The sequence below is a fragment of the Ranitomeya imitator genome, chromosome 5 (assembly GCF_032444005.1).
Source record: "Ranitomeya imitator isolate aRanImi1 chromosome 5, aRanImi1.pri, whole genome shotgun sequence".
NCBI classification, from domain to species: Eukaryota; Metazoa; Chordata; class Amphibia; order Anura; family Dendrobatidae; genus Ranitomeya; species Ranitomeya imitator.
This window is the reverse complement of record NC_091286.1, coordinates 698,529,962-698,551,812: the sequence shown is the minus strand read 5'-3', so window position 1 is coordinate 698,551,812 and position 21,851 is coordinate 698,529,962. Positions and strand designations below refer to the sequence as shown.

Below are 21,851 nucleotides of genomic sequence, written 5' to 3'. Positions count from 1 at the left end.
CGGTATATTGCTGGCGCTGGGTGTGGCGGTATATTGCTGGCGCTGGGTGTGGCTGGGTGTGGCGGTATATTGCTGGCGGTGGGTGTGGCGGTATGTTGTTGGCGGTGGGTGTGGCGGTATGTTGCTGGCGCTGGGTGTGGCGGTATGTTGCTGGCGCTGGGTGTGGCGGTATGTTGCTGGTGCTGGGTGTGGTGGTATATTGCCTTGTTGGGTATGGTGATGTATTGCTCCGCTGGGTGTGGCGGTATATTGCGGGTGCCGGATGTGGCTGTATTTTTGCGCTGGGTGTGGCGGTATATTGCGGGCGCTCATTGTGGTGGTATATTGCCTTGCTGGGTATGGCGATTTATTGCTCCGCTGGGTGTGGCGGTATATTGTGGGTGCTGGGTGTGGCGGTATAGTTTGGCGCTGGGTGTGGCGGTATATTGCCGTGCTGGGTGTGGCGGTATATTGCGGGCGCTGGGTGCGGCGGTATATTGTTGCTCTGGGTGTGGCGGTATATTGCTGGCGCTCAGTGTGGCGGTATATTTTTGCACTGGGTGTGGCGGTATATTGCGGGTGCTGGATGTGGCGGTATATTTTTGTGCTGGGTGTGGCGGTATATTGCGGGTGCTGGATGTGGCAGTATATTTTTGCGCTGGGTGTGGCGGTATATTGCGGGTGCTGGATGTGGCTGTATATTTATTTATTATATTTTCGTGCTGTGTGTTTTCCGTGCTCCCACCCTCCCTGTGACTTGTGGCCCGCTCTGCTATCCTCCTCAGCACCATCTCCTCCGCCTTTAACTCTCTGGCGACGGTGACGATGGAAGACCTGATAAAGCCGCACATGCCCAACATCACTGAGTCACGGGCAACCCTGCTCTCCAAGGGCCTGGGTGAGTACGGCGTGTGACGGCGGCCGGACCATCGTGTCAGAGATAGCAAACCTTAGCTATTGGTTACTTACTGTGAAGAGCTAAAAACAAATACAGATTCCTGGAAACCATCAGCAAGCAGGCGGCGTGCGGTCTGTGTGTCAGCTGTACGTTGTCAGTGCTCATCACTGGCTCCTGCATTACGGCTTCATACGTCTGTGAGTTATCCAGATCTGTGACCGGCGTCTCTCTTGCTTGTTGGTGGTTTCCAGGTTGTAAAATATTATTTTCACTGAAAAGGGAAACTAGGGAGAGAAGACGACGGTCCCCACATAGCAGTGTGAGGTGGTCCGTCACTTAGGGGCCTGTAGTAGGGGGTGTTATCTCACCACTCGGTGGCACTCTCCGTATTTTGGCCAGGAATAGTTGCTGAGGCCCCCGTGCGTCATGTGATCATCCCCTGTGTGTCGCTCTGCCCATCCCGCGTGATGTAACGTACAGCGCATACTTTACAACTGTGCGGTAAACGCTCATGTCCTGCGCAGGTGCCCGCCTACCGGGAACATGGCCTCCACGCACAGTTTGAGGTATCCTGACTGACGCCCCACTGGATTCTGGGTATGAGAGCTCCACGTGGGGCCTGATGTCACTGTTACGTTTCCACTCTTCATAGTCTCCATCACTGCACCCTCAGACCAGTGTCTCCCTTACATATGTCATCGGGCCGTCCTGCTGGTGGCATGATGGGTGTTGTAGTGCTCCTGTCCATCCCTGGCCTCTCCATCCTCAGCCACGTCCATCCTGTTATCCATCCCCCCTGTGTTCTGCTGACGGCGCCCCCTCTGCCGGGACTGACAGCCTCTCTCATTACAGCCCTCCTGTACGGCCTCGTCTGCCTGGGCATGGCATACCTCTCCTCCCTGATGGGCTCCGTCCTGCAGGTGAGTGCCCACTCCTCCCCCGGTGATGGCAGCAGCACACATTACTTCAAGAGAGCAGGAGGACCTTGTAGGGGTGTGACATTAGTAAGGAGCAGGGCCAGCAGCACAGAGTACTTCAGGAGAGCAGGAGGACCTTGTAGGGTGTGACATTAGTAAGGAGCAGGGCCAGCAGCACAGAGTACTTCTGGAGAGCAGGAGGAGCTTGTAGAGGTGTGACATTAGTAAGGAGCAGGGCCAGCAGCACAGAGTACTTCAAGAGAGCAGGAGGATCTTGTAGGGGTGTGACATTAGTAAGGAGCAGGGCCAGCAGCACAGAGTACTTCAGGAGAGCAGGAGGACCTTGTAGGGGTGTGACATTAGTAAGGAGCAGGGCCAGCAGCACAGAGTACTTCAGGAGAGCAGGAGGATCTTGTAGGGGTGTGACATTAGTAAGGAGCAGGGCCAGCAGCACAGAGTACTTCAGGAGAGCAGGAGGACCTTGTAGGGGTGTGACATTAGTAAGGAGCAGGGCCAGCAGCACAGAGTACTTCAGGAGAGCAGGAGGACCTTGTAGGGGTGTGACATTAGTAAGGAGCAGGGCCAGCAGCACAGAGTACTTCAGGAGAGCAGGAGGACCTTGTAGGGGTGTGACATTAGTAAGGAGCAGGGCCAGCAGCACAGAGTACTTCTGGAGAGCAGGTGGATCTTGTAGGGTGTGACATTAGTAAGGAGCAGGGCCAGCAGCACAGAGTACTTCAGGAGAGCAGGGGGACCTTGTAGGGTGTGACATTAGTGTAGTCTTGTGTGGGTTACATAGATTATTTTGAATAATACACGACATGAGATACTCTCAAAAACAAAGAGGAGTCTCAAACCTAGATACTTGATAAAATCATAAAGCTTTATTAATAAAATTTAAAAACACAATACAAAAAAGGTGCTGGAATATACCAAGAAAAAGGGACAGCACACTGGTTTACTGGACCCAGCAGTAGAGTTTATTGGGACATTGTTTACCCTCATTATTGCTCTGGTACAGGGCTATGGTACATATTGGGTTTGGTGTGTGGATTCCCATGACTTTGTGTCCCTTTTTCTTGGTATATTCCAGCACCTTTTTTGTATTGTGTTTTTAAATTTTATTAATAAAGCTTTATGATTTTATCAAGTATCTAGGTTTGAGACTCCTCTTTGTTTTTAAGAGTATCTCATGTCGTGTATTATATATTTGCAGATACTTGGTCCATATATTGATGGACTTTGTTATTTTTGGGGCTATTTTTCGTGATTTCATAGATTATTTTGAGTCAGTATTTCAGTAAGTGAGGGAGGGTTATAGTGCTGAAGACCCTTGTTAAACTGACTTCTCGCATCTGAGGCGATACAGTTGTATCCTCCCTCCTTGATGGTACAGTGTGGTGACGGAGGCGCAGATGATGGGACTTCTCCCTTTTCACTCCTTTCTCCCCCGCAGGCTGCCCTGAGTATTTTCGGCATTGTCGGAGGACCACTGCTCGGTATCTTCAGTCTGGGATTCTTCTTTCCCTTCACCAATTCCATTGTGAGTTGTGCAGGCAGACACATGGGGGCGCCCGGCAGGCAGACACGGAGGGGCGGCACATGTGGGTGGGGCCTGGCAGGCAGACATGAGGGGGGGGGGCAGCGGCAGGCACACGTGGGTGGGGCATGGCAGGCACACGTGGGTGGGGCATGGCAGGCACACGTGGGTGGGGCATGGCAGGCACACGTGGGTGGGGCATGGCAGGCAGGCACACGTGGGTGGGGCATGGCAGGCAGGCACACGTGGGTGGGGCATGGCAGGCAGGCACACGTGGGTGGGGCATGGCAGGCAGGCACACGTGGGGGTCCGGCAGGCAGGCACACGTAAGGGGGCCCGGCAGGCGCACGTTGGGGGGCAGGAGGCACAGTGGCGCGGCACACACATGTGAGCACACACTGTCTGCTGCCTGTGCGCCACTTCTCATCGTCTCACCACATTCCTGCCTCCGCAGGGCGCCGTCACTGGGCTGCTGGCCGGGCTGGTCATGGCTTTCTGGATCGGCATCGGCAGCTTTGTGGACAGAATGGCGGTCACCTCCTCCCCAGTATTGAACATCACCAGTGCCCCGGATGTGGGGAACGTCACCACGACCGTCGTGACCACACTGCTGACGTCAGCTACTGCCGCTAAGAGGTGAGAGAAGCGGGAGTAAACGTGACCATCCTGCCCGTGACCGGCTATATTTCTTTATATACCATGTGACTACAGTGGCTTGTGAAAGTATTCACCCCCTTGGCATTTTCTGTTTTCCCACCTCACAACCTGGAATTTCACTGTTTTTATTTTTGGATTTCCATCAGTTCAAGTTAAGAACATGGTGACCACTGTGAACACTTGGTTTTCTTTTAGCAAGCAACAAATATGCACAATGAATTTTTCAGTTATTTTGTCCTAAAGTCAGTACTTTGTGGAGCCTCCTTTTGTGACCATTCCGCTGCAGTCGCTTTAGATAAGTCTCTGAGATTTCCACATCTGGTCACTGGGATTTTTGCCCATTACTCAAGGCAAAACTTCTCCCTCTCCTTCATGTGAGATGTTTCCTTTGGTGAACAGCGATCTTCACGTCTGACCACAGATTCTCCATTAGATTAAGGTCTGGGCTGTGACTCGGCTGCTTCGGGACAGTCACACGTTTCCCCTTACACCACTCGAGTGTTGCTTTAGCAGTATTCTTTGGGGTCACTGACGGACTGAAACAGGTTTTGCTCAAGAATTTGTATTTTGCACCATCCATCTTCTCCTCGACTCAGACCATTTTCCCTGTCTACATCATCTCCACAGCATGATCCTGCCACCACCATGCTTCACTGTGGATATGTTGTTCTTAGGGTGATGAGCTTTGTAGGTTTGGTGGCCAAAACGTTACATTTTGGTCTCCTCTGATGACGGCACCTTCGTCCATACATTTGGGAAGTCTCCCTGGTGACTTCTGGCAAACTCAAAATGAGCCTTACAATTTTTGTGTATAAGTAAAGGCTTTTTTTCTGCCCACTCTTCCATAAAGGCCACCTCTGTGGAGTGTATGACTTATTGTGGTTGTGTGGACAGATACTCCAGTCTCTACTCGGCAGCTCCTTCAGGGTTACCTTTGGTCTCTGTGCTGCCTCTCTGATTAATGCCCTCCTTGCCCGGGCAGAGTTTTGGTGGGCGCCGTCTCTTGGCAGGTTTGTTGTGGTTCCATGTTCCTTCCATTTGATGATGATGGATTTTATGGTGCTGCGGGGATCAGAGATGGGGAGATTTTTTTTTTTTTTTAATTTATAACTCAACCCTGACTTGTATTTCTCAACAACTTTGTCCCTGACTCGTTTGGAGATCTCCTTGCTCTTCATGGTCATGTTTGGAGATCTCCTTGCTCTTCGTGGTGGTATTTGGAGATCTCCTAGCGCTTTGTGGTCTCGTTTGGAGGTCTCCTTGCTCTTCGTGGTGGTGTTTGGGGGTCTCCTTGCTCTTCGTGGTGGTGTTTGGGGGTCTCCTTGCTCTTCGTGGTAGTGTTTATAGATCTCCTTGCTCTTCGTGGTAGTGTTTATAGATCTTGCGCTTTGTGGTGTCGTTTGGAGGTCTCCTTGCTCTTCGTGGGGTCATTTGGAGGTCTCCTTGCTCTTCATGGTGGTGTTTGGAGGTCTCCTTGCTCTTCGTGGTGGTGTTTGGAGGTCTCCTTGCTCTTCATGGTGGTGTTTGGAGATCTCCTTGGTCTTCATGGAGTTGTTGTTTGGTTAGTGGAGCCTCTTGTTAATGGTGTTGCAGCCTCGGTGGCCTATTAGAAAAGGTTGTGACAGACGTGTGACACTGAGATAAAACACGGGGATGTCCTGTCACTAAGCATGGGACTCATGAAGGGAATAGCTTGGGTCAGAAATTTTTAAGGGGGTGAATACATATGCACATGTCAACTTTAGTTATTTGGTCCCATAAATGTAATTTCTGCCTATATCTTTACTTCACCACACACACATAGGATTACAGAAAAATTTACACAGGTTGTAATGTAACAAACTAGGTAAAAGCTATGGGGATGAATACTTTCGCAAACCACTATATATTACTGTAGATGTCAACGTGTATTTATATTTGTACCTGTAGACATTGATGGAGGAGAACCTCCATTCTTTATAGGTGGTCTCTAGAGTATGAGGCTCTGCTGTGGCAGAATGACAGCTTTTGTCAGCCGTGGCCTGCTGGGAGTTGTAGTTCTACAGCAGGCAGACGTGGGGCAGCAGAGCCTGGTGATGTAACTCTGCTTCTCTGTCCCTCCAGCCTGACCGGTCTGAAGAAGTTCCACGCCCTGTCCTACATGTGGTACAGTGCCCACAACTCCACCACCGTGGTCATCGTGGGCATCATCGTCAGCCTGCTCACTGGTCAGTCTCACGCTCCAGTCCTGTGCTAGAATACGCCAGTCAATTCCCTGACAGCAAACACTGTTGTAACCGGATAGGTGTCACCACAGCTGGGGGTTTGTCACAATGTATCCAGTCCACACAACCATCTGATAGTGTAACAAATGGGGCAGGAGATGGCGCTTTATGCTGCGTATGTGTTGCCATTGGACCGAGCAGACTAATTCGACCGCTTGCTGTCAGTGAATAAATCTACAGTTGTGCTCTAAAATTTACATACCCCAGCAGAATTTTTGCTTTCTTGGCCTTTTTTTCAGAGAATATGAATGATAACACCAAAACTTTTTCTCCACTCATGGTTAGTGGTTGGGTGAAGCCATTTATTGTCAGACTACTGTGTTTTCTCTTTTTAAATCATAATGACAACACAAAACATCCAAATGACCCTGATCAGAAGTTCCCATACCCTGGTGATTTTGGCCTGATAACATGCACAGAAGTTGACACAAATGGGTGTGAATGGCTACTAAAGGTAACATCCTCACCTGTGACCTGTTTGCTTGTAATCAGTGTGTGTGCATAAAAGCTGAGTGAGTTTCTGGGATCCAGACAGACTCTTGCATCTTTCATCCAGCCACTGACGTTTCTGGATTGTGAGTCATGGGGAAAGCAAAAGAATTGTCAACGGATCTACGGGAAAAGGTAGTTGAACTGTGTAAAACAGGAAAGGGATACAAAAAGCTATCCAAGGAATTGATAATGCCAATCAGCAGCATTCACACTGTGATTAACAAATGGAAAATCAGGGGCTCTGTAATAAAAAAAAAAAAAAAAACACGGTCAGGTAGACCAACAAAATTGTCGTCCACAACTGCCAGAAAAATTGTTCAGGATGCAAAGAAAAACCCACAAATAACATCAGCTGAAATACTGGACTCTCTGAAAACTAGCGGTGTGGCTGTTTCAAGATGCAGAATAAGGAGGCACTTGAAGAAAAATGGGCTGCATGGTCGAGTCGCCAGAAGAAAGCCATTACTGCGCAAATGCCACAAAGTATCTCACTTACAATACACAAAACAGCACAGAGACAAGCTTCAAAACTTCTGGAACAAGGTAATTTGGAGTGATGAGACCAAAATTGAATTTTTTGGCCACAACTATAAATGTTACATTTGGAAACAAGTCAACAAGGCCTATGATGAAAGGAACACCATTCCTACTGTAAAGCATGGAGGTGGATCCCTGATGTTTTGGGTATGTGTGAGCTACAAAGGCACAGGAAACTTGGTCAGAGTTAAAAGAAAGATGAATGCAGCACGTTATCGGCAAATACTGGAGGCAAAATTACAATAGTCAGCCCAGAAGCTGCACATGGGACGTACTTGGACGTTCCAACATGACAACGATACAAAACACAAGGCCAAGTCGACCTGTCATTGGCTACAGCAGAACAAAGTGAAGGTTCCGGAGTGGCCATCTCAGTCTCCTGACCTCAGTATCATTGAGCCACTCTGGGGAGATCTCAGCGCGCAGTTCATGCTAGACAGCCCAGGAATTTACAGGAACTGGAGGCTTTTTTTTGCCAAGAAGAGTGGGCAGCTTTACCATCTGAGAACATAAAGAACCTCATCCACAACGACCACAAAATACTTCAAGCTGTCATTGATGTTAGAGGGGGCAATAGACGGTATTAAGAAATGGGGTGTGTGAACTTTTGATCAGGGTCATTTGGATGTTTTGGGCTGTCATTATGATTTAAAAAGAGAAAACACAGTAGTCTGACAATAAAATTCTGACGATCCATCTACGTATCACGCAATGGATCCCTCCCTCAGCCCCGTTCTCGGTCCGTATCTGTAGACCATCTGCCGCGCTGACCCCCACATATCCATGTTTCAGGCCCGATGAAGGGGAGTGACGTGGACCCCCGCACCGTGTACCTCGTCCTGCCCCGGCTGCTGTTCTTCCTGCCAGACAGATACAAGGAGCGGCTGAGGTTCGGGGTGCCGCACATTGCTGAGGTAGGGGAGCGTCACTCCACCAAGCTCCTAAAGGTACACGGCGTTCTTTGGTTTCTTCTTTTTCCCTTTTTCCAGTCCTGGGGAGCGGAGGGGTCGTCTACTCCTGCCCCATGCCCTCTGTATACCGCCATGTCTCTTATTTACTAAAAAAATATTTCTGTAAAACAAGCTTAATTGTAAGAATTGTGCTGCCATCTAGAGTCATACAGGCCGCCCTGTTTGAGGCCTGACCTCCAAATAGGGTGTGGCTATATGGAGGACTGGTGGTGTCACACAGTGCAGGGGTGGGGCTATATGGAGGACTGGTGGTGTCACACAGTGCAGGGGTGGGGCTATATGGAGGACTGGTGATGTCACACAGTGCAGGGGTGGGGCTATATGGAGGACTGGTGGTGTCACACAGTGCAGGGGTGGGGCTATATGGAGGACTGGTGGTGTCACACAGTGCAGGGGTGGGGCTATATGGAGGACTGGTGGTGTCACACAGTGCAGGGGTGGGGCTATATGGAGGACTGGTGGTGTCACACAGTGCAGGGGTGGGGCTATATGGAGGACTGGTGGTGTCACACAGTGCAGGGGTGGGGCTATATGGAGGACTGGTGATGTCACACAGTGCAGGGGTGGGGCTATATGGAGGACTGGTGGTGTCACACAGTGCAGGGGTGGGGCTATATGGAGGACTGGTGATGTCACACAGTGCAGGGGTGGGGCTATATGGAGGACTGGTGGTGTCACACAGTGCAGGGGTGGGGCTATATGGAGGACTGGTGGTGTCACACAGTGCAGGGGTGGGGCTATATGGAGGACTGGTGGTGTCACACAGTGCAGAGGTGTGGCTATATGGAGGACTGGTGATGTCACAGTGTAGGGGTGGGGCTATATGGAGGACTGGTGGTGTCATAGTGCAGGGGTGGGGCTATATGGAGGACTGGTGGTGTCACACAGTGCAGGGGTGGGGCTATATGGAGGACTGGTGATGTCACATAGTGCAGGGGTGGGGCTATATGGAGGACTGGTGGTGTCAGTGTAGGGGTGGGGCTATATGGAGGACTGGTGGTGTCATAGTGCAGGGGTGGGGCTATATGGAGGACTGGTGGTGTCATAGTGCAGGGGTGGGGCTATATGGAGGACTGGTGATGTCACAGTGCAGAAGTGGGGCTATATGAGGACTGGTGGTGTCACAGTTCAGTGGTGGGGCTATATGGAGGACTGGTGGTGTCTAATAGTGCAGGGGTGGGGCTACATGGAGGACTGGTGATATCACATAGTGCAGGGGTGGGGCTATATGGAGGACTGGTGGTGTCATAGTGCAGGGGCGGGGCTATATGGAGGACTGGTGGTGTCACACAGTGCAGGGGTGGGGCTATATGGAGGACTGGTGGTGTCACACAGTGCAGGGGTGGGGCTATATGGAGGACTGGTGGTGTCACACAGTGCAGGGGTGGGGCTACATGGAGGACTGGTGGTGTCACATAGTGCAGGGGTGGGGCTACATGGAGGACTGGTGATGTCACATAGTGCAGGGGTGGGGCTATATGGAGGACTGGTGGTGTCATAGTGCAGGGGCGGGGCTATATGGAGGACTGGTGATGTCACAGTGCAGGGGTGGGGCTATATGGAGGACTGGTGATGTCACAGTGCAGGGGTGGGGCTATGAGAAAGGACTGGTGATGTCACAATGAGGGGATGGGAATATGGGGGACGACTGGTGGTGTAACAGAGTTCCGCTGCCTTACTGTGATCTCACCAGTCATACAGTTAGTCACACCAACTCACTTTGTGTCATAACCATTCTTCCCGAAGAGTCTTTTCCTCCTCACTGTGTGACATCATCAGTCCTCCCCCAGTAGGGGATGGGATGCTGTATAGCACTGGTGATGTCACACAGTTGGGAGGCGGGGCCGGCTGTAGGAAGGACTATGCCTCACGGTGAGGAGGAGGTGGGGCCGGCTGTAGGACTGGCGATGCCTCACGGTGAGGAGGAGGCGGGGCCGGCTGTAGGACTGGCGATGCCTCACGGTGAGGAGGAGGCGGGGCCGGCTGTAGGACTGGCGATGCCTCACAGGGAGGAGGAGGAGACGGGGCCGGCTGTAGGACTGGCGATGCCTCACGGTGAGGAGGAGGAGGCGGGGCCGGCTGTAGGACTGGCGATGTCTCACGGGGAGGTAATTTCTCTAGTATCGCATCAATGTCCAGAAGTCTGCTGGAGCCTGTATTCTGTCCTGTCCTCTAGTCACACTCAGAGCTGCACACCCTTCATACCTGTGAGGTCTCCGCCTGATGTTCCTCTGCTCCTCACACTGTGTCTTTCCTCACCAGGATTCGCTGAACCCCATCGCAGAGGAAAAACCCTGCAACGGTTTCCTGAACGGAAAGTCCAATGGTGTGGATAAAGAGGACACGGCAGAGAGCTTGTCCGGCTTCTCCCGTCTGGACGGCGGACATTCATATGTGGTCCAGGAGACCTCCCTGTGACAGAGCATGAGACGTCTGGGAGCGGCCGGCCCGTCCCCCGAAGAGCTCCCTGATGTGCGGCCTTCCAGGACCTCGCTGTGGACAATGTTGGGTGTTATATTGACCCGTGTCCTTCTTGTGGTCCTCATCCTGAATCTTTAAGGCTTTGGGCCGTGATGGAGAGACTTCTTGAGTCGGTCCGACCTTGGCCTTGCTGCTAGTGATCAGGTGTTTTAGAGATGGTTGTACAGATCGCGGCATCGCCTTCAAGGGGACATGTCACCAGATCTGACCTATTAAAGGGCTTCTCCGCTTTGGATAGTTGTTCTCCACTCCCATGTTCTGAGGTTAATGGGTCATCCTGGTGTCATGTTCCCTTTTAAAGGGATAATGTCTGATCCCCTCGATCGATCATGCTGTGATCGTGGTCTCGGGCTGGACTCGGGATTTTGTCTTCTGACTTTCTACTGTTTTTGTGGACGGTGCCATAATCGTAGTCCGTAGGTTCTTGGTTCATGATTCCTCCTTAAAGGGGCTCTCCAGTCTGCGATGGGTTGGCGTTACTGGCTCACGTACCTGCTGTTTTTTCCCCATATGTCCTCACATTTGCCTTTGTGGGACACTCATGCCTTGCTCTGACTGTCCAGGCCACTCCCACTTCTATGTTGATTAGTTTTGGTCCCGCCCACCTAGTGACTCGTTTTATAAGACCCTCCCATGAGGAGCGGAAGGCATGGAAGATCTGGTTTCTCGATCTGTCACCCTCTGCCTGGATCAGATCTTTCCTGCACAGTTGCATGTGGTCCAGCCTGTGATCTGGGGGAAGTCGTCACTGATTGGGCGAAATACAAAGCAATGGTTACATAACTGCTTTTTAAGGCCCGCCCTTAACTCCACCCGTTTGTCCCAAATTCAGGCTGATGGCTTCGTTGCCACTCCATGGAACCAAGCCCTCAGCTGCGAGAAGTCGGCACAGGATCCAGATCCTGTGTAAAAACACGTTCCCATAGACTGACAGCAAGCAGAGATCTTAAGATTCGGAGACAGTCCTCTTAAGAAGTTGGACTGTTCGGCTCAAGTTTTGTGTAGTGATGAGTTGATGAACTTTCTAATCTTTGTGTTCAGGCTTCTCCCCATTCCCAAGATCTCTGCTTGCCGTCAGTGGATGGACACTCATTGTTCGACGTTGTAGTGCTGGGCAAAATCTGTTCTCAGCTGAGGGTTTGTTGCAATGGATCAAAATGGGGGGGGGGGGGGGGGGGACTCCTCCGCGACGTAGGACTGATACGTTTCCATTCACTGACTGCAAGCAGAGCTCTCGGCAGTGCTGAGGAATGGAGCCGCAAAAAACCTCTTTATAGAATGAAGACTTGAAAAACCTCCTTGTAAGGGGGAAGCCGAGGAGCGACTCGTGACCCATGATCCTCCCCCATCTTCCCCGTATCTCGGGACTCTCTCGTCAACGTTCCAAAATGATTTCCCAGTCTCCTCACTTTCTTGTGGGGAAGTATTTCAGGTTTGTATCTGACCACGTCTTGCAGCTTTGGATGTGACTAGAGCGTCTTCCCTATTGTCGCCGTCACTACCTCTAAATGCAGGCAGCAGAGGGTGAACGTTCTGGACCCCAGAGATGATCAGAACTAGGAGTTCAGCTCTGGAAGTGCCTGGAGCAGCATGTGAGATCCCTGTAATCGCTTGTCTCCTCGTGGCAGGATCTCCCGATTTGTCTTATTTTTATGGGTCAGATCTTCGGTGCCAAATATGAGCGGATCAGAACCCGAACCTGTGAGGATTTCCAGATCTGCCCTTTTGCCTTATGCAATAAGCTTCAGTGGGGGGGGAGAGGGCAAAACTTCTGCCGCTTCTCAGCTCCCTTACAGGTGCCCCTTTAAGATTCTCCACCTCGTGTGGTCTACAAGGTCGAGTTGTGGCCAAATTTTTCTCCATCCAAGGACTTTGGTCAAGTTCTGAAAATGGCAATGGTTCCCCCGAGGAATCGCCGTCTTTGTACCAGCTGCAAGATTTCAAGAGAGTAGCTCTTGGTCTTGACTTTCGGTAAAGGGCTGACGAGTCCGTTTCAGTCGGATGCTTGGCTACGAGAACTCCTTTCCAGCTGAATACAAGTCAGTAGACATCCAGCACAAATCTCTGAAGACTCCTTGGTCTGAATCTTCTAACCAAAAGAACTTGGCCGAGAGCTGAAAAATCCATTAAGTTTATCCAAAATAAAGTATCAGCCCAAAAGTTTCCCTCCTGATAATAGCGAAGATCTCGGTTGGTGATCTTTCCTCGACTTCTAATCAAGTCTTCTCCTGTCACGTCCAAACTGAGAGCGACGTGTCTGCTGACCATAGTGTATCCACTACCCGGACAGCCGTGACCCAAGAGCTGACCCTCTTCAGCAGGTTCCTGCATAGCTATGAATGCAGCTCTGGCTGTGACTGGAGAAGACCTAAAGTGACGCAAAGTCGTCTGGAGGTTTTGTTCCGCATCGTGTGTTATTTCTGTCAAACCTCGACCAATGAAAATGTAATTTATTTGAGGTTTAATGTCAGAATTTGGATTTTTTTTTTTTTTTTCTAGTGTATATTTGGAAAGTTTTTCTCTTCCAGTGGAAGTTTGAGGAACAATCGTGTGCTCGTCCTATATAACAGATGTCGTCTCAGGGAGGGATATTGAAATTATGGTCCAGGAAGAGTGAAAAATTCATAGTAAATCAATTAACGGTATTTTTTTTGTTGCTTTTTATTTTCTGCTCCAGTCACACTCAAAGCTGCATTGAAAATTCTGGCTTCCTGTTTGGACGCAGGAGAGCTTACCCATTTGCTCTGGCTTGCCCGTGCTGACTCCATGACTGGTACGATGCCGGCTCGTCGTGTGCATCTACCACAATGGCGCGCGTCGAGGTGTTGGGATCACAGCTAAGATGACTGTCTATGTAGAGCTTCTACATGGCTTTTGTTTTTTATATGCAGCTTTGGATGTGACTGGAGAATACGCCGACGGATCACTTTCCTGTCTGTAAATTATGTGGAATTGTTCTATATTTAAAGTGAAATTACTTAAATTTGCAAAACTCGTTTCCGTAAAGTCAGGGGGGGGGGGGGAAAACTTGAATGTCAATTGAAATTTGGGAGGCAACCTTGGTGTCCGGCGTCCACCTACACCAATGCTTTCCTCCGCTCAGCGGTCATTGGCGCATTGGACGGGAAGTTTTATATGGGACTGCCTGTCTATCTAGCACAGACTTGTTTCAGGTTCCACCCACAGTAAGTAGGAGATCATGTAATGGGACATTAATGCTTCTAGCTTGGAGCTGGTGGTAGTGAAGGACGTCTCGGGATTCTGTCTTCTAATACCAATGTATCCTCTCCTATAAATTATATTACGGTAAATGATAAATATATGATCAGTAACGGGCGGCTCGTCGTGTCACAGCCGCAGCTCTTCCCGATGGATTGGAAGGCCAAAGTCCAGAGACCTCATGACCCCTGAGCCACGGAAGACCAACGTCTGCGTGCAGACCCCATCGATCCCGTGAATACAGTATATTCCCGTACACCAGTGCGTTTCAGTTTGTTTCTATAATTACTGTGTGCTATAGGCTGATTGTTCTGACTGGAACCCCCCTGTCCACCCTGGCGTCTCCACCTCGACCCCCCGACTGTGCCAAAGTGACGCCTGCTGGGTCTTCGGGGCGATCGTTGCACTGAATTCTACAGATGCCGTCATCGTATTTTTGTAACTTTGATTATTTTTTTGTAAATTATGTAAATTCTCAGTCTGTGATGTCATTCCAGGATCTGATGATGTAATAAAGTATTTACAGTCCGTGCTGTGTAGCGCCTTATGTGTACGGAGAATCTGTACCGGTCCAGCAGAGCAGAAGGCTTTACGGGACCCTGGTCCAGTAGAGATAAACTGAGGGCTTTACGGGACCCTGGTGTAGTAGAGATGAGCAGAGGGCTTTACGGGACCCTGGTCCAGTAGATATGAGTAGAGGGCTTTACGGGACCCTGGTGTAGTAGAGATGAGCAGAGGGCTTTTCGGGACCCTGGTCCAGTAGAGATGAGTAGAGGGCTTTACGGGACCCTGGTGTAGTAGAGATGAGTAGAGGGCTTTACGGGACCCTGGTGTAGTAGAGATGAGCAGAGGGCTTTACGGGACCCTGGTCCAGTAGAGATGAGTAGAGGGCTTTACGGGACCCTGGTGTAGTAGAGATGAGCTGAGGGCTTTACGGGACCCTGGTGTAGTAGAGATGAGCTGAGGGCTTTACGGGACCCTGGTGTAGTAGAGATGAGCTGAGGGCTTTACGGGACCCTGGTCCAGTAGAGATGAACTGAGGGCTTTACGGGACCCTGGTGTAGTAGAGATGAGCAGAGGGCTTTACGGGACCCTGGTCCAGTAGAGATGAACTGAGGGCTTTACGGGACCCTGGTGTAGTAGAGATGAGCAGAGGGCTTTTCGGGACCCTGGTCCAGTAGAGATGAGTAGAGGGCTTTACGGGACCCTGGTGTAGTAGAGATGAGCTAAGGGCTTTACGGGACCCTGGTGTAGTAGAGATGAGCTGAGGGCTTTACAGGACCCTGGTGTAGTAGAGATGAGCAGAGGGCTTTACGGGACCCTGGTCCAGTAGAGATGAGCAGAGGGCTTTACGGGACACTGGTCCAGTAGAGGTAAGCACAGGGCTTTATGGTGCACCTGTCCAGTAAAGATGAGCAGAGGGCTTTTTGGGACCCCGATGCAGTAGAAATGAATAGAAGGCTTTTTGTTATGAACAGGTGATTCAGAACCACAATGGACCTGGTGGTTACGAGCACAGAAAATGACCTGATAGTTGTTAATCACATAGGACGAGCTCTGAGACGTGGGAACTCTGCTGACCGCAATCCCCAATCCTATCATACCACACTAGAGGTAGCCGTGGAGCGCTCCTGACCAAACCTAGGCGCCTCGGGCACAGCCTGAGAAACTAGCTAGCCCTGAAGATAGAAAAATAAGCCTACCTTGCCTCAGAGAAATTCCCCAAAGGAAAAGGCAGCCCCCACATATAATGACTGTGAGTAAAGATGAAAATACAAACACAGAGATGAAATAGATTTTAGCAAAGTGAGGCCCGACTTACTGAATAGACCGAGGATAGGAAAGATAGCTTTGCGGTCAGCACAAAAACCTACAAACAACCACGCAGAGGGGGCAAAAAGACCCTCCGCACCGACTAACGGTACGGAGGTGCTCCCTCTGTGTCTCAGAGCTTCCAGCAAGCAAGAAAAACCAATATAGCAAGCTGGACAGAAAAAATAGCAAGCAAAAGTAACACAAGCAGAACTTGGCTTATGCAGGGCAGACAGGCCACAAGAACGATCCAGGAGAGATCTAGACCAATACTGGAACATTGACTGGAGGCCAGGAACAAAGAACTACGTGGAGTTAAATAGAGCAGCACCTAACGACTTAACCTAGTCACCTGAGGAAGGAAACTCAGAAGTCGCAGCCCTACTCACATCCACCAGAGGAAGCTCATAGACAGAACCAGCCGAAGTACCACTCATGACCACAGGAGGGAGCTTGACCACAGAATTCACAACAGCTTTTATAGGTCACCGGTCCAGTAGAAATGAGTAGAGGGCTTTATGGGACCCCAGTGAAGTAGAGATGAGCAGAGGGCTTTATGGGACCCCGTCGCTATCCGCCAGTCAAAGCAATTTCAATACATTTGCAAATACAATTTCACAAAACTGTGACTGCCTCCCAACCAATCACTGTCCAAGAGATCAACTTAGCCTCTTGATGACTGCTCTGCACCACTTTTTTCTCTTCGCCACGACAGCACCCACTTGAGAGAGGGGATCCGCCCCTAGGAACAGGAAACCCTATGGAGAGAATAAAAGGGGCGGTCCCCCTCGCTCCCACAGTTGGTTTCCTGTTCCTACGGGAGACCTGGAGAGCAGAGGATTCCCAGCCTGGATGCCGCTTGCGCAGTTTACCTGTATAGGGACGGCAAGGGCTCCAGAGCAGGAAGCAGCGTCGGGGGTCCTATGGCAGCTTCCCCCCTCTGCTGGCAGGTACCGTGAGGCCAGGATCGGGGAGTCGCCTGGCTCATGGAGAATCATCCAGCGCACCTGCAGGGACCGGACCGCTGGGGTAAGAACCTGTGTTGCCATCTTCGGGAGGCGCACAGGCAGCGTGTGGCCCAGTGTTTTCTCCCCCGGAAGTATTGCCACAACTTCTGGGGTGACGTAGGAGGAGGACGGTGCCTGCGCGATTGCTGGGTGGAGGCGCAGGCGCGCACAACAGCCGCAACCCGGATGTAGTAGTTACTTCCGGGTGCGGCAGGAAGAAGATGGCGGCCCCCATTTGCAAAAGGACGCCGGCGCTGATACCCGGCGTCCATCATGGCATCTCCTAAGGACACAGCGTTACCTTCATCCGAAGTCACTGCTGTTACACCTGGAAGCCGGACTAGCAGCAGCTGCAGATCATCCTCCAAGAGCGCCAGAGAAAAGAGATCGGACCGGTCCGCTCCTCCATCTGTGCCTCCGTCTCCTCCTCTCCAGCCGGTATTATGACTACAGCTTCAGGGGAGAGTGTTTGTCTACCCTATTTAAGCTGATTACACTCCCCTCTTTTATCTAATTCCCTAGGTTAAAAGAACAGGGAAATCCAAACATAAGCAATGTGCCTTATGCTCTCAGCCGCTCCCGGACACCTATTTAAAAAAGTTGTGCCATTCATGCATCGAATCCACCTTACGTGAGGAGTCTTCAGTAAGGTCGGAAGATATACGTAGCATGATTAGAGAGGAATTACGAGCCTTTCGAAGCTCGGATAAAGTTCCTGAGAGTAGGAAAAAATATAGTTCTCCTAGAGCTGAACAGTCATCTGAGGTGGAGGATAAGGATTCGGATGATTCCCAAGAGGTTATATCCTCGGAGGGTGAGCAGGATACATGTTTCCCTACAGACAGTATTAACAATCTAGTCAAATCAATACGTAATACCATGGGTATGGAAGATACTAAAACCCTTAAGACACCACAGGACGTGATGTTTGCCGGCCTGTCTGAGAAAAAGAGACCTTCTTTTCCTGTTATTCCAGCGATAAAGGACTTAGTCAGAAAGGAGTGGGAAAGCCAGGGGCAAAAAGGGTTGCCGTCTTCCTCAAAACGTCGCGATCCCTTTGATGACGAGGATTTCTCCAAATGGTCAAAAGCCCCAAAAGTAGATGCGGCAGTGGCATCCACTTCTAGGAAATCTCTACTACCTGTAGAAGATTCTGGATCTTTGCAAGACCCGCTTGATCGGAAAGCGGATTCCCTTCTAAAAAGAGCTTGGGAATCCTGTACAGGAGCTTTAAAACCGGCTATTTCGGCTACATGCACTGCTAGGTCCATGTTGGTCTGGTTGAATGACATTGAAGAAGGCTTGAAAGATGGCCTTTCCCGCAATAAAGTCATATAATCTATTCCGTTAATTAGAGGAGCTACTGCCTTTCTAGCTGATGCTTCAGCTGATTCCATCCGATTAGCAGCCAAATCGGCAGGTCTGACCAACGCGGCTCGCCGCGCCTTGTGGTTAAAGGGGTGGAAAGGAGATCCACAAACGAAATCTAAGTTATGTGGTCTACCATGCCAAGGTGAGTACCTATTTGGTACTCAGTTAGATGAAATCATTACCAAAGCGGGTGAGAGGAAGAAAGGGTTCCCCAATGACACTTACCTTCCATCCTATAGGAGAGCGTTCCGAAAGCCCATGTTCAACAGAAGACGGGACTACAAAAACCAGGACCGTTGGGCTAATAAAGACTTTAAACAATAAGGAGCCTTCTTCGGAAAACGCCCTTTCAAACCTGAGGATAAACCCTGTTAGGACAGATCTACCCGTTGGTGGTAGGTTGTCCTTCTTCTCTACACAGTGGCTGGCAATAACCTCTAATCCATGGGCAACTAGCCTCATAACTACGGGCCTAAAATTAAGTTTTTCCCAAGTCCCCCCGGACTCATTTTGTCTGACTTCCTTAAAGTCACCATCACAACAAGAGGCCTTGGAACAGGAAATAATAACTCTCCTGTCCAAAGGAGTATTAGTGGAAGTCCCTTGTCATCAAAAAGGAAGGGGATTTTATTCCCCTTTATTTTTGATTTCGAAACCAGACGGGTCATATAGAACAATAATTAACCTTAAGAGACTAAACGTCTTCTTAGAGAACCAAACTTTTAAGATGGAATCTATTCGGTCAACTATTAAGCTTCTGTTTCCCCATTGCTTCATGGCAGTTCTTGACCTTAAAGATGCATATTATCATCTTCCAATCTTCAGTGAGCATCAAAAATATCTACGGGCGGCAGTTATGGTCAAAGGTCAGATTCGGCATTATCAATACACAGCAATGCCCTTTGGTCTATCAATAGCCCCTAGAGTTTTCACAAAACTAATGTCGGAGGTAATGTCATATTTGAGGTTAAAAGACACCCTCATAATACCATATTTAGATGACCTATTGATAGTCGGGAACTCTTTTTCAATGTCATCAACGTTTAGCTGATTCAATTTCGTCCCTACAGGGGTTAGGGTGGTTAGTAAATTGGGAAAAATCTAGATTGTTCCCCACAACTAAGCAAAAATTTTTAGGAATTATTCTAGATTCTACAAATCAAATGTGCTTTCTTCCCGAGTCAAACCAAATAACAATCATAAACAAAGTACAATCAGTGATTAACCACCCTCTAATTTCCCTAAGAGAAGGTATGTCCCTTATTGGTTCCTTCACTTCCTGTATTCCAGCTGTTCCTTGGGCCCAATTCCATAGCAGGAAATTACAGTATACAATTCTTCGTGAGGAAGAAAGATTACATGGCCGATTAGATAGTCGTATTCCCTTACCAACAGATGTAATACAATCTCTCACTTGGTGGTTAAATCCGGATCATTTTTTCAGTGGGGTTCCCTGGGTGGTTAAACCATCAAAAACTATCTTCACTGATGCCAGTCCTAGTGGTTGGGGAGCACACTTAGAAGATCAAATAGTGCAAGGTCTGTGGTCTCCTAGAGAATCGGATGATTCTTCTAATAAGAAAGAACTGAAGGCTATCATTCCGTATCTGAATTTCTTCCGCAGCTACATGGAACGCATGCAAGAGTCTTTTCAGACATCATGACAGCGGTAGCATATATAAACCACCACGGAGGAACAAGATCAGAAGCACTCATGTCTATAGCCAACGACATTCTAGCCATTGCAGAGGAGCACCTTCTGTCCCTATCAGCGCTACATGTGAGGGGAATCGACAAATCGAGAGCAGATTTCCTCAGTCGTCACACTCTCCACCAAGGAGAATGGGTTCTAAGTCATCGTATCTTTTGCATGATAATAAAAAAATGGGGCACTCCCGAGATAGATCTCTTTGCGACAAGACAAAACAGGCAAGTCAAAAAGTTCGCATCATTGTTCCAATCCGACAATCCAGATATCTTCGACGCCCTTCAAGTGCCATGGGTATTCAAGAAGGCATATGCCTTTCCCCCGCTGATACTACTTCCGACGGTAATCGGGAAGATAACCGAGGACAGAGCAAACGTGATCTTAATAGCTCCGTTCTGGCCCAAGAGGCCATGGTTTTCCTGGCTGAGAGCCATGTCAATCTCAGACCCATGGATCCTCCCGGAGGATCGGGATCTTCTTTTCCAGGGCCCCTTCAACCACCCTCAGGTGAAGGGTCTTCGGTTAACAGCCTGGAATTTGAGAGGCAGCTGCTAAAGATGAGAGGGTTCTCAAACAAGGTGATTGACACTCTGCTATTAAGTAGGAAAAAATCCACTACCTCCATCTACGCAAGAGTGTGGAGAAAATTTCTAAACCTCTACCCAACGGCCCTGTCAAACGAAATTCATATTCCCATGATTCTAGAATTTCTTCAAAAAGGGCGCGATTTAGGCCTGGCAGTCAGTACTTTAAAAGTACACATTTCTGCGCTGGGGGCTTTATATGGTCACGATATCGCAGGTAATAAGTGGGTAGCCAGGTTTGTTGCAGCATGCCAGAGGTCAGAGATAGTTAGAATTCCCCATGTACCACCTTGGGATGTTAATTTAGTTCTTGAAGCTCTTACAGACCACCCTTTTGAGCCACTACATTCAGCTCACATAAAACATGTCTCCCTCAAGACAGCTCTTCTCGTAGCCTTAGTATCAGCAAGAAGAGTAAGTGACATACAGGCACTATCGATAGATCCTCCCTTTATGTCAGTATTCCCAGATAGAGTTGTCCTAAAGACAGACCCTTCATACTTACCCAAAGTATGCACTAAATTTCACAGATCACAAGAAATTTTCCTTCCCTCCTTCTATGATAACCCTACAAGTCAGGAAGAACAAAGATACCACACATTAGATGTGAGGAGAGCCATATTAGCCTATTTAGATAGGACTAGCGCCTGGAGGAAGAGCAGGGCTCTCTTTGTTTCTTTCCAGGGTCATAGAAAAGGAGCTGGAATCACGAAGGGTACTTTATCTCGGTGGATTCGAGATGCAATATGTCTGGCCTATTCATCCAAAGGGGAGAATCCGCCTGAGACCGTAAGAGCACATTCCACCCGGGCGATTGCATCATCCTGGGCTGAACGAGCGGAGGTTCCGTTAGAACAGATATGTAAGGCCGCAACCTGGTCTTCACCTACTACCTTCTATAATCACTATAGATTAGACTTGTCTTCCTCATCTGACTTGTCCTTCGGTAGATCAGTCCTTAACACGGTGATCCCTCCCAAATGACTATCTCTGAAAGTCTCTCAAGTGGGTGCTGTCGTGGCGAGGAGAAAACACCGGATTACGTACCGGTAATGCTCTTTTATAGAGCCACGACAGCACCCCTTCACTTCCCACCCTAATAGGTTTTTTATTTAGAAGCACGGTTAAGGGTGTTTGGTTCTTGTAGTTAGCCATACTTAAGTTAACTAGTATAAACGATAATATTGAATGGCCTACTAAAATCTGGTGGGCGGTTCCTCGCAATCTCTGTAAACCCAACTGTGGGAGCGAGGGGGACCGCCCCTTTTATTCTCTCCATAGGGTTTCCTGTTCCTAGGGGCGGATCCCCTCTCTCAAGTGGGTGCTGTCGTGGCTCTATAAAAGAGCATTACCGGTACGTAATCCGGTGTATTCCGGTTTAGGCAAGTGGTCTGCTTTGACTTGTGATGCCAGG

General features: G+C 49.5%; 1 protein-coding gene across 5 annotated transcripts in view; it reads left to right on the top strand.

Annotated features, from left to right (window-relative positions):
• The window catches only part of SLC5A6 (solute carrier family 5 member 6), a 46,503-nt gene extending 32,020 nt beyond the window's left edge, over positions 1-14,483 (top strand). For 2 of the 5 annotated variants that reach the window (XM_069728511.1, XM_069728510.1), the window contains exons 11-17: positions 765-877; positions 1,730-1,797; positions 3,251-3,337; positions 3,789-3,970; positions 6,095-6,198; positions 8,077-8,198; positions 10,518-14,483. In XM_069728511.1, the coding sequence (XP_069584612.1) occupies positions 765-877; positions 1,730-1,797; positions 3,251-3,337; positions 3,789-3,970; positions 6,095-6,198; positions 8,077-8,198; positions 10,518-10,673 (832 nt within the window). In that variant the 3' untranslated portion in view covers positions 10,674-14,483. Of the gene's footprint in view, positions 1-764; positions 878-1,729; positions 1,798-3,250; positions 3,338-3,788; positions 3,971-6,094; positions 6,199-8,076; positions 8,232-10,517 lie in introns of all 5 variants that reach the window. The other 3 variants (XM_069728508.1, XM_069728509.1, XM_069728507.1) reach the window with 2 other exon arrangements.
• The last annotated feature ends 7,368 nt before the right edge of the window (positions 14,484-21,851 follow it).